The 13,430-nt window shown below is 41.1% G+C and overlaps 1 protein-coding gene across 1 annotated transcript in view; it reads right to left on the bottom strand.

Moving 5' to 3' along the window:
* Nucleotides 1-13,430, bottom strand: part of plxna4 (plexin A4) — a 189,521-nt gene that overhangs the window by 45,691 nt on the left and 130,400 nt on the right. The window contains exons 6-8 of the mRNA XM_070929103.1: nucleotides 9,980-10,133; nucleotides 7,287-7,386; nucleotides 6,954-7,068 (exon numbers count right to left, since the gene is read on the bottom strand). Coding sequence (XP_070785204.1) covers nucleotides 6,954-7,068; nucleotides 7,287-7,386; nucleotides 9,980-10,133 — 369 coding nt within the window. The remainder of the gene's footprint in view (nucleotides 1-6,953; nucleotides 7,069-7,286; nucleotides 7,387-9,979; nucleotides 10,134-13,430) is intronic.

Genomic DNA, 13,430 nt, shown 5'->3' with positions numbered 1-13,430 from the left:
GACATAGCCACTTCAGCATGTACTGTTTTCAGTGTTCAGTGTTTCCAGCTGAGTCTCTTGGTTAGACAGTCCTAGGACCTGCTCCCATTCACTGTGAGTGAAGGGCCAGCTCAATAGGTGCTCCACCGTCATTATCCACAGGATGGGAGCATTAATGACACAATGAAAACAGAAATGATATGATCTCTCGGTTTGTAATTCTATGTTTGGTTGTTGTGTTCATGTTTTTGTTCATGAAGAAAAGATGTCACTGACGCATCAAAATAACGTTGCCTGTGCGGTAATTAGGCAAGAATGAATGACAGAGAGAGAGAGGGAGAGAGTGGGAGATGAGTCACGTAGCAATTGGAGGTCCAAAATTAACAGCCAATCAATTCAGGTGCGAGTAGCTGGCTAAATATAGAGCACCTATGCCTGAAAGACAAAGAGGAGAGGAGAGGAAAGAGGGGGAGGACAGGTGAGGAGAGGAGAAGAGATGGACAGAGAAGAGAAAAGGAAAGACGAGCAGAGCTAGAGGTAGAACAAGTGGGGGGAAAAAACAGTGGCAAGAACAGGAAAGTGACTGACAAGCAGAAGTGAAAGGTGAGGAGGGAGGTAAAGGAGGGTAAAGATAGTAAATAGAGAACAGCACTTCTCAAAACTGTTTCATGTTTTCGCTGAAGAGAGGTGGATAGAGAGAGAGCGCAAAATAGGCAAAATGAAAGAGAGGAACAACAAAAGAACAGAGTGACTGAAAGAGGCAAAAAATATCATTAAGCATATGCGACAGGGGGAGCTTTAGCATGTCAAAGAGTCAGAAGGAAATAGTGTGAAAAGAAGGAGAGAAGATAAGGTGAGCCCCCGCATGGATGGAGCTGGGGGGGGAGTGAAGCATAGCGCACGTTGAACTGGATGATAACACTTGTTTGAAGTTCATTAAAAGCCACTTGATTGGGTTAGGCTGAGTGACTGACTGGGTGGCTGCGTGGTGAGAGAAAGGGGAACGCGCTGTGACACTATTCACAAAGTCATTATAGATAAATGACAAACAGGGTGAGTGAGTTCAGTGGAGGAGGAGAGGAAGGAAGAGGTGGGTGCACACGTGTTTGCTCTTCCAAATCTCATTTTCCTAAGAACGAAGGGTCGTATTTGGAGAATGAAAATGAGTGGGAGAGCAAAGAGAGATGCAATCCATTTTTAATCACATCTCTTCCAGTTAATACACTTGAACAATAGGGACAATAAATTTGATCTAGTTTGTGGAAATGAAGGCATGGGGAGCACCGGAGTATGACTTAACACGGTGACTAAAGCTGAATCTTGAAGACACAGATCTATACTGATAGCGGCATATGGTGATGAGGTGATAGGATTGTGCACACACACATACACAGAGCACCACAGCTAAAATGCACGGCAGTGTTTGAAACCATGAACCCAAAAACTTGGACCAAAACTACAGTTTCTTCTACATGTAAGCAGATTCAAGGTTAACAGACACTGACATGTGAGTGTATGCAAACACACATATGCACGCAGACACATACAAAGAATAAGCTACAGCCTTGGAATCTCATTACAGAATGTGATAAACGCCATAAGTCAGAGCCAGACAGCATCTCTTGCATCATCTGCCTTTATGACAACATGTCAGGGAGATGGAAAACTTCAAAAAGCAAATTCCAACAGCTGCTGACTACACACATTTACACACATATACACTATTACACCATTTCATCAACACTTTCTACAATTCCCTTTACAACACTGACATCAGAGCAGTTTTTCTTTTTTTTTTTACAGCTACGCTACAAATATGTTGTCTCAGGTAAATAACCTTAGTCACATGTAAACACACTGTTTCACACACACACACACAATCACACACTGATCTAAACCCATAAACTAAACTCATCTGCCCTGTAATTGTGAAGCAGGCTTCCCCCACTGCTACAGATTGTGCACACTCACACAACTGCACACTGTCAACCTTACCAGGATTACAAACTGTCATTCCTCATGTCTGTTCAAAATCTGTAAAATCTTAATTCCCACCCTTTTTAAGTTTTGTGACATAAGAAACAGCAAAATATAAAAGCACAAACAGATGCCTTTCTTGCTTCAACGACAATTAAAAATTCATAATGTGGCAGGGAATCTACAAGCAAGCAAGTGTGCATGCTGTTGGTACCCTGTGTTTTTTCTCCTACTTAGCTCTGATTTTTCTGTTTGTATGTATACATACACACTCAGACACAATAATATTGCACACCGTGATTGTTGCCAGCAGTCCCTGAGGCCAAGTGAGCTTTCAGTGGTTTGGACAAACACACGTTTATATGCTAGTTGGCTACTGATGCTGATGGTGTTGGCAGTGATGCTCGCTGTCGCCCGTTAAGATTTATGTCAACATTAAGTTGATCTAATGTCAGTGCGTTTATTTCTGCTCCCCACCCTCTCAACCCCCAACAACTGAAGTGCAATAAATAACAGAGGAGCGAATGCAAATCACATACACATGCACACTAACCACATGTGCACTCTCACACATCCCCGTAAACAGGCACATAATGTAGCTGAGCGCCATCATACAGAATTCAAGAATTTAAATTTACAACTCTTCACTCCATCAGGCTCCATACGGTTGAGTACTTGACTCCTACCAATAGGAGGAGGAAGACAAGTGAGATATGGTAGTATGACCATATAAAAACGTTAGAGTAAAATAAAAATAAAAAGATTTTACCTCTAGGTGAATTTCATTTGTGGAGCTCACATCATTTACAAATTCCCGGTTACTATAATAATCTACAGACCTAACTGTAAACAGTTTTCGACGACACCTCTAGTTTCTTATGACAACTATTGATAGGATATCATGTAGATTATTTAGACTTACAGGGAAACGATTTCTGGAAAGAGAAACTTTTCATTTAACCCCATTCTATTAGTGTGTAGGCAGACAACAAATTTCACCAAAACGATCTGAGTAGTTACCAGCCAGGTAAGTGAAAGATTTTTGTAATTTGGGTGAAACAACCAACTTTCATATATTTTTTCCTGGCTGAAGAAAGAGATAAGTGGTCTGTCAGCAGGAGGCAAGAGAGACTACAAAGTACATTGTAGACGTGAAGCAGACTAGTTTATACATGTGTTTATGTGTGTGTGTGAACTTCAGTGACAGTCCTGTAGTCATGTAATCAAGAACTTGCACTCGGAAGAGAAAAGTACCTGTCAATAGCATGACTCATCATAACCACATAATAAGCCCTGACTTCTGAAAAGCAAGTTGGTGCCTCTCTTTTTCCTCTATATAATTATCCTCCATTCTTCCTCTCTCCATCCCTGACTCATTGTTTTCTCTGACCTCATCTCTGATTCTCTGTCATGCTCATACTTTATCCCTCCTTCATTTATCTCTCTCTACACCCAGCCTGTGTTGTTCGTCCTATCTAGCTCACTGACCCTTCTCATTTCTCTTATCAACTCCCTCTCACTGATTCTCTCTCCTCCTCCCTTTCCTGACTTCTTTTCTTCTCCGGGACCTACTTAGATCTGATAATTGGAGGCTGGTGGGAGGTGTGAAGGGCGGAGATAGGGAGAGTGACAGAGAGTAGGCAGCGAAGTGGGAACTGTGAATGTAAAAGCCCTTGGCATAGTTTGAAGCAAGGAAGGAGGAAGGGTGGGAGTGAAAGAGAGAGAAGCCCATAATTATAGCAGTGTAAGGTGTGAAGATGAGGAGGATCTTAAGTTTTCATACAGTACACGTACACACACACACACCTTGTGGTTACCAAGAGCTCCCCTTAACTGGCCTCTGTTTTATCATCTCCAATAGAGCCTGGGGCAAAGACACTCTCACTCTCTGTTCATCTTCCCTCCTTCCCTGCTGCTCCTCACCTTGTTTCTATTCCGCCGTTCAGTCCACACCTTACATTTTTTTTTTCCAAATACCTCTCACTCTTTTCTCCTGCCATTTTTGGTGTCTCTCCCTGCATCTCTGTCCTTGGTCTTAAAGGAACATTACGATTTATTACAACTTGGGCTTTTCTTTAAAAGTTTCATTTCTATTGGTTAAGATAACATTCAACTCACTAAACTAATTCCTGAGATCTGACAGGCAACAAACACAGTTCTTTAGATGATCAAACAAATAAACAGCTTAGCCAGATTTAAACCACTTTGTTTAATTGTAAAACCAAACTGTGTTCACGTACAACTTCGGTAACAATAGTAGTCTGTAAACTGTGATGTTTACAACAGACAGTGTGGATAAAAGTTTTACCGTTTGCCTTTGTTTTGTCTTCCAATAGATTTACCTAATCTGGAGGTTTGTTTAAAACCTGGTTGTGTGAAACCACGTAGGGTCCCTATACTAGAGCAGTTCAATGGCACTATGAAGCTCTTCAAGCTCTTCTCTTTCAATATCTTTTTTTGTTTAATTTAATTTCGACATATCCCTTTGGTCTTCACTCTGCAAATAATCAACTGACTCCTCAGCAGCCAGTCAGTGCCTGTGTATGACATTGATTTGTCTATGAATCGAACGAAAGCACCTCTCTCTACCATTCCTGTCTAATATTGGCAACTAGCAGCTATTACTGCTGGCATTTAGCTTCTTTAATAAAATTATCTTGATCACTTGATCAATAAGCTCCTGGTAAATAAACTCCCAGGCATTGATCACCACAACACAGACAAGAAGTAACTAATGCGAGGATGTGTTAAGGGGTAGTGATATATATTCAGAAAAAGTCATATTTTGGAGTGTTACCAGCTGAATAGATTAGGGAAAGGCTTGGCAGCAGCTCAGGATATGAACATGCTGTGATGTAGACAAGAGAAGAAGAAAGGGAAATATCCTCCTGCGGTTTTCATCAGACAAAGAGAACAGGAAGTGTCCTTAGTTTCAGTTGCTTTTCGTGAGGCTATGTTTGCGCTTTAGGGATGGGGGATACAGTTAGTGATAACTGAAAAGTGATAAATATGCAGGTAAACAAACAAGACTATTCATATAAGCAATGCAAAGTTGTGGTCAGGAATAACTTTTGGCTATTTATTCAGTGTAACCGAATGAAGCTGCATGCATGTTCTTTGTCAGTGAGGCTCATCAGAATGGCTAAGTCCTTGAGATATGTGGAGGGCAAACATGGACGTGGCCTTGGTTAATGTGCCAACAGGCAAACGTCTGATCCATGTGCCCATATCATTGCTGGCATGAATAAAAAGGCACCCACTGTACGCCCAGGCCTGGCTTTAACTCTGTCCTGCCATGCATACTAACAACAAGCTCAACCAGTAGGGAGATTTGCCTGGCCTCGATCATTAGCATAGCGTTAAGGGATTATTCAGATCACTGCCTGAAATCCCGTAATTGTAATAGTACACAAAAAGTCATCTGCAGCAGAAAGAGGCCATCCCATTTCACAGAGCAAAGTTGACTTGTTGCCTTTCGTTAAATTTGGGAATGATTCTATGGATAGTGCGTGTGTCTGCATGTTCTTAAGCTTGTATGTGTGTTTGTCTAAATTATTAATTCAAAACGGAAACCAAATATCTGGTAGCAAACACATGACCTTGGATTTGAGGGGTTAATTAAAAGCAAATTAAAAGTCATTAAGCCTGCAAAACACCTGCTTTTTCTGAAACAACACGTCAAAAAAGGGATGTCATTAATGTGCAAATACCAAATCCCCTTCGCTTTATTTATGGTTTTCTTTTAGTCAGCAACACAATGGGTGGGGATTCACACATTATTATCCTCAGTCAATATTGACCACCAGCCCCTGAGTTAATTGGAAAAGTAAACCTGAAAAGACTCAGGCTTGGGCCTGACTAAGCAGAAGGTTCAAAAGGATAATGGAAACGGCGTTAAAAGAAAATAATATCTTCTACGCAGGTTGAATAGCTCGGGGGAAACATGGGTGGAATAACACAATTGAGAGCAGACTGCTCATCAAAGGAGGCAATCTGGCTAAGCTTGTCCCTGCCCGTCGTGCAGCGTCTGCCAACCCAGACATGAGCACTAGTGATCTTCATCATAGCTCACCTCAGGCTAGGATTAACAGGCCACTAACTCCCTGTAAAAGCCTCCCCCTGAAAACTACCGTGATTTGGCAGGGTACTGGCAGGGAAAACTGTATTCAAGATAAACACACAAAAATACATAAAGCACACTGATATACAGACATACTGTACCCACCAGCTCACACCAGAGGTTACACACATACATGGGCACATACCCAAACCTTCCTTACCTCCTCGCTCTGCCCTGACAGCCACTGTGGCAGTGACTCTAAATCAGAGAGAGACCTCTCTCATAGGATGGGGAATGGTTGGGGTGGGGGCATTCACTGAATGTACCCCATCCAGTGAGTGGCTTGTCCTCTGCAGCAGAGCAGCCTAATTATGGTGGGCTCTGCTTCGACGGGAATAGAACTGGCTGCCAATACTATTGATAATTCACACAGACTAAGCTGTCTCAGGGAATAGGGATGGGCAAGAGGAAATGGCTCCGTTTTATTAGTTTCCACTGCCCTTTGATGTGCAGTCAGGAGCGAGACATGCCAAGAGACTCATGCCAGATGGAAGCACTACAGCTGAAAGGTGTCTCAATCATTTTAACATAACTCCTTTTGCATGTGAAACCTAGAATGATAGCTATTAGTCTCACGTAGCCAAACATTTCCCCTCAGTTTATTTCACCATGTTTTATTACTAAGCTAACCCAAAAGGAAGAGGAGGATGGAGCTGTGCAGCATTGAAGATTTGGGGGATTCTTGGACATTGTCTTAATGGGCCAGTTTGATTGTCTTTGAACCTACAGGCAGAGGTGCAGGTAGAAATTTGGGGAAATTTGAGTTTCACCCTCCACCTACAGGGGGTGTGATGACTGAATAACTGGAGGTAACAGAAATATAAGAAAAAAGTAAATCAAGGAAAACAATTATCACTAGCCATGGCTTGGGACTCACCTCAGGCTTCTTAACTCGGCCCTCCTGGAAGGAACATGTGCGAGGGTCGTGGGTACAGTCATGCCTGTACTTACACCAGTGGCACTGGTAAGGACTACTCACACATGACAGACACCTGAATGGAGAGGAGAGGGATGACAGTACTGTGAATTAGTATTGAAGCAGCAAATACACTAAAGAACAAAAGCTCAATATGCCTACTTACTTAAGTATACAATACTACTTCTAATAATACTAATCAATGTCAGTTTTCAATGTGAAGGGATCTGAATCATTACAAACTATCTGCTAGAGAGAAGTGCTCTTGAAAGATATAAGAAGACATAGACTTACGACTTGTGCACGCTGCAGTTGTAGAAAACAAAACTGGTATTTGCAAATGCCAGGCCTGTCTCCTTGGACTTGAGATACAGCTGCACAATCTGGTGGTCACCTAGAGAAAATAGATCATAGTCAAGATCAATAGTTTGATACACAGAGGTAGAATGATTTGCATTTAGGTAAAGATGGTATAGGTGGTAAAGGTAAGATAAATTAAAAATAATTGCTTTTATTCCAGTTTCATTCAACAACTAGGAGAAATAAAACAGTATTATAATGGTAATGGGTGCATGTCACAGCTACTTTTCCAGCAGCATGAGCAGTGGGTAGACACTTTTAAAGAAGTCCTGCTTGTATGATAATTATTTTATTCACTTGTCCACATATCCTTTTTCAGTGTCTAGTCACATTAGATTTTCCCATGAAGAAAAGATGACTGCTTTGAGCCACAGGTGCTCAGCCTGTTGCAGTGGTAAAGGCAATATCTTAAGAGAGGGTAGGGTTTTGTTGGGTTAAGTCTCCCTATCCCCGCTGCCTTACAAGAGCCAAAAAAAGTTGGTGCACACACATTTCCCTTGGGATGGAAAATATTCCCCCGGAAAAGTCTTTGAGAGTGTCTTTGACAAGGTAAAGGGGGAAGAAGATGAAACAGAAAGCGTGTGAGTGTGTGTGTGTGTATGCAAGCTTGCACCTCATCTGTATTTGGTGTGTCCTTTTGTCTGGCCCTAATGAAGGAGTTCATGTTTAATTCAACAGCACATCCACACATCTAACTGCTCTCTCGCTACACTACCTCTGTACCTCTCTCACTCTCTCATCCCCACTCTATCTCTACACACAGGTCTCTTTGCTTCCTTCCACTCTGCGACTCCTTCTTTTCCCCCGTGTCTCTCTCCATCTCTCTAACAAAGAAGGAATCATTCATCAATCACAGTAAAGCACCGCTGACAACGGATCTGTCCTAATTAGGCCACCTAAATGTTACCTTGAAGCCTGCTAACACTATCTATCCCTCCCTCTCTCTTCACTCCTTCCATCGTTCTCCCTTCTTTTCTCTTTTTCAACCAAGCTTAGACTAATGAGTACTAGTAAAAATGGAAAAAGAAAGGTTCAAATATAGGCAAAAATGTGGAATATTTTCCTCTACCCGAAACAAGAAAAGGATATAACCGTGTGCTTTTGTGAGTGTGGGAGAAAGACATAACAAAAGATGGGGAGAAATACTGAATGCCTAGTTTATGTGTGTCTGAGAGCAGATATTTACATATCTGTATTTGCATGACTGCAGCATCATCAGCTTCACATGTGGTTGACATGGCAAACATTAAACAAATGTTTTTAATTCCCCAAAGCACCCTCAGGCTCCCTGTCAGCCTTACATCTGTACATGTGTGCTGTCTATCTGTGGATTACTTTATTGCAGTGGTGCCGTGTGTTTGTTCATGGCAGTGTGTGTGTGTGTGTGTGAAGCTTCTGTTCATGTGTGTGTGAATAAATAAAGGAAAATGTGAAGATTCGTGCATGTGTACAGCTGATTCCTAAAAGGTACTTATCTTATAGTTATGTTTGTTTTTTGGCTCCAATATCTACAAAACCATTCATAGATAACATTTTTGCAAGCCACACACAAGCAAGTGTTAACACCATTTTCTTTAGCTCTGACATCAACAGTGTCTAAAAACATCAATGAGCATTGTGTACATTTTGAGCATTATTGATAGATCGCCACTTTTTCTGTTCTATTTTCTTTCTATTTTCATTCATTATTCATTATTCAGGGGAAGTATGGAAGGAGGTGGCATCTTCATTATGCCAACATGAGGACACAACGTGTTGGTGATGAAGGATTACCTGCCTGGGGACAGGCCAGGAGCTTTGTTCAATTAGACCAAGGCTTCGCCGACCCCGGAGAGGGGAGGTTAAGAGCAGGAAAATTAGACAGAGAAAAATATATTTTCCCTTCTCTGCTTGTGGAATGAATATTGTCAGAAATGTTTTAGCTGTTTGCCTCTTGAAAGAAATGGAAACAGTGACACTGTCTGCAGGGACTGTGTAATCTCCAGGCACTAAATTAGCTGAAATACTGTAGTAAAAACACTTAGCTGTGCAGCTTGATATTCTCCTTTTTGCACTGAGGTTAACTGGGGTCCCATCACTCCCTCTGGAGCATATCCACTTTGAGGGAGGATGGTAAATAAATCCCACAGCAGCCTAATAACTAATGTTCATTCAATTACTAAACATGTCCTAAGGCAGTGCTCCAAGGCCCACTGAGTTACTGATGGCAATAAGAGAAAACAAAAATTCATAGAACACTCATAGCCCTAGGACAAGCATGCTTCTGACAGAAGGGAAAACATCCAGATGATTGTGTGCTTTCCTGACAGACATGTAAAATTATATTCAACAGGTGCTCTAATATTGATAACTAGTTGATGCTGGCAATGGTTTTTCATATATATTTTTCTAAATAATACAGTAAAAATAATGACATTTTGACAGGTTATCAGCAGGCTTCCAGATACCAGATAATCACAGGTTGTCAATGTTCTATACACAGAGAGTTTCTGTGTAGGTCCACGATGCAAACATCAAATCAAATGCCAACACTGTGACATCCATTGTTGGCTCGTATGGAATAGCACATTTTCTGATGTCAGTTTTTTGCTTTTTGGACAAAAAGGTTGCAATAGGTCCACCCTTACCTTTGTCAACAATAATACGTGGCATCTCTTTCTCTGCGGGGGAGGAGCATTTGATCCGGTTTCCCTCCACCAAGCCGTTCATCTCAGCCAGGTCCTCAAAGGTGCAGTTGACACCCGCAGAAAGTTCTGGGACATTATGGGCCTCCAACACCAACTGTAGAGAGAGAAAGATTGAAAAGTGTGTTAAAAGATGTCAGTATTCTATGCAACATTATACTAAATATTCACTTTGTGGTAATTGCTTGGACTGTAATGAAAAATATAATAAAACAGTAATAAAATTAACTAATGAAAGTGGTCAGTAGCTCGGATACTATGGTGAATCATAGTTTCAATTACAGCTCACATCACATCAAATTATTACATCAGTTTAAAATGCTATTAATAAAGCATGACAAAGTGCATTTTGTAATTGTGACTATGGTCAGAGATAAACACGTTTGATCTGTGCCCAAACTGTTATTTACTGCAGTGCTCTGATTCCCACATCTGTGAGCACTTCAGATCAGTTTTGGAGCCAATATGTTCTTCAAATATGACCATAACACAATATTGCTGATGAGAAGCACAGCTGCAAGTTCTGAGCAGAGTAAAGATCCATCTGCAGGGTGGTCAGTGGCCAGAGAAGCCACTTGGGGACTCTTGAATGGGAGGGATCAGATGCATTCTGCCCAGATGTCCAAACAACATCAAAATACTCTGATACAGAAAGACATAGATTGATTTAAAACTAGAATCAGTGCCATCTTAACCAGCCTGTATCTGATGGCCATGAGCATTACTACCTTAGTAGTAGTGCCTTTTTGGCATCCATGAGCTGTATGGATTTAACATTCCATCTTAATTTTTTCATGGTAGAAAGTGAAAATCATGATAAAAGTGGAAAGTCAAGGTAAGTATGGGATGAGAAACAGGACAGAAATAGCAGGAAGACTGAGGTGAAGAAGTGCAGGCATACAGGCTGCTGGGCAGGGAGGGAAAAGAGGACTCTGGGAAATAGAGAATGCAAATCTTCCCTCTTCATTTGAAAGCGCTGTGTAAGCTCTTTTTGCACCTCAGCAAAAACTGGCTTCAGGTGGAGCAGGTGGAAAAAAAGAAAACAACACACTGTCCTTGAATAAGAATGAAAAAAAGAGGGTCGTGGAGGCAGGTGGAGTGGGGTCAAGACCAAAATATAAATATTGATGGAAAAGCGTGTCTACAGTGGGCCTTGGTCGAGGCATTGATTTGAGGTGCAGTCCATAGTGCACTTGTGATGTGATGCTGAAAGCTGCCTCAGCGGCTGAGTAGGGCTGACCTGCGCTGTTTTTATATTGCTGCTTAATACAAATACAGCAGCCCGAGTGTGAACAGATACACAGCTTCCCACATAAGATGGACAATGTCCGACCAGGCTTCTATCTCTTACACATCCTCTCTCTCATTCGTTGCCTCTCACCTTCTTCTTCTCTCACTTTCATTAATTTTTCCTTTTAAAGGAGGGAATACAGCCAGACCACGAGTTTCATCAATTACATTTGGAGTAGTCAAGGCCAAGCATGGCCACAGCAGGGCTGCATAAATATGAAAATAACCTATTCATGTTAACAGAAACATCCGCCACACATATGCATACACACACTCACATATACACAAATGCCCTCCTATAGTTTACAAAACACCATATCTAATGCAAAGGATATGTGATGATGGGCTGTTCATGTTGCCATGGTGAAAAAAAAAAAGCCTTGGCTGCAAACGATTGGTGAGAATTTATTCAAAAAGAGATGCCAGAAAAAAGACAGTAGAGAAAAATGATATGACTTTATATCAACCTATATTCTTCATTCTTAAGCCATGAATTAAACTACAAATGTCAATGCTGATATTATACTCTGAGCTCATTAATGACACATTTACAGCCACTTAACCAGAAATAAGAAATGCCACTGTAACTCAGTCATGATTTTATTTGTGTTTATAGCTGTTAGTTGTAGCTAGAGAGACGATTCCTCCTGAAACATAACAGAAGAAACTTTACATACAGTAAACAACCAAAGAGAGAATTAAATGCAAAAGAAAATTATGGCTTTTTTTTTTTTTTCTTTTACAACGGGTCTGATTACAGCAGAAGAGTGTCTCTTGAGAATGTCTTGACTTATCTTTCCAAACAAATATTTAATAACACAAAGGTCAAGAGGAGCCCCTGTCTGTCTGGCAGGAGCCTCTGCCCTGCAATCAGTTGGATGGGAGATGTGTGGCACAGCCTTTGGGTAAAGCCTACTCGCTGGGAAAAGGTTAAACACTCTCTAAAGGCTCACACACACACACACACACACACACACACACACACACACACACAGACCATGAATATCATTAGAGTGATGCAGAGGTGTACCTCAGAAAATCAACACCTCTCATGTGACCCTCAGAGCAACACGGATGGAGAATCGTCATTCAGGCTTGACCTTAGAAAATCATATTGGATATTTATGCACTTGGTCTCTGAGATTCAAAGCCATTTCCAAACCACCATTAAATAGGAAATGGGAATTGAAATGTGTGGTTAACGTGGTTAAGGTCAGTGGGATTTTCACAACATTTATTGTTTCAACCTTTGAAATAGGGTTCAGGTTTTGATAAAGAAAACCAGTAAGCCTTGGGAGATATTGAATAGCATGATGTGTTCAGCGAATATCAATCTTCTCCTGAACCTGCAGAAAAATCCTGCAGACCCAAAGAGATACACACATGTAGACACACACATACACAGCCACCTGAAAACATTGGAAGCCACCTGTTCCTGTCCCAGTGAAAAATAATTGTCAAATCAGAATGGGCATTGGGTCTAAAGTGAGGAAACAGCCACGGGTCTCTGTTTGATTAATTCCACCTAAATGCAATACAAGCCTAATCAGCTAAAGAAGCATAGCCATTAGAGTCTCTGTACAGCAATATAACCAGCATATAGTATCATGGTACGAATGGTATGGGACCTGTATTTTATCACATACTTTCCTAGCAGATATGAGTTCAAACAAACTATGGAAAAACAACTGTCCAACACGTGTTTGTAGTTCTCCATTTCCTGTAGAGACATATTTTTGTTGCAATGTATCACAGCTCTTTGCACACTAATCAATGCACTTAAACAATCAAAAACCATTCAGACCCTTTAAATCTGGCAGCTGTTCTGGAATGAAATGTCCAGAGGAAAAAAGTGCTGCATTTAGTTGCCAACAATCACAATGAACACAGCTGAGCTAAACTGTGTCCTGTTAATGATTGTTGACATTTGTTGGGAGAGTATTTCACTGGACGGGACTGTAAGTTCTGAGGTCAGGATTTGAAGGATGCATGTTGGCAGGCAGTAAAATGATGTAAAGCAGGATTATAGAGTTAACACCGGCTACTAATCAGTATCTAGAGCATAATTACATTGCATTACAAATTAAGCTTGAGTGTGTGAGAG

This window comes from Enoplosus armatus, chromosome 22 (assembly GCF_043641665.1).
Source record: "Enoplosus armatus isolate fEnoArm2 chromosome 22, fEnoArm2.hap1, whole genome shotgun sequence".
Taxonomy (NCBI): Eukaryota; Metazoa; Chordata; class Actinopteri; order Centrarchiformes; family Enoplosidae; genus Enoplosus; species Enoplosus armatus.
The sequence above is the reverse complement of the archived record's forward strand: the minus strand, read 5'-3'. Positions and strand labels throughout refer to the sequence as shown.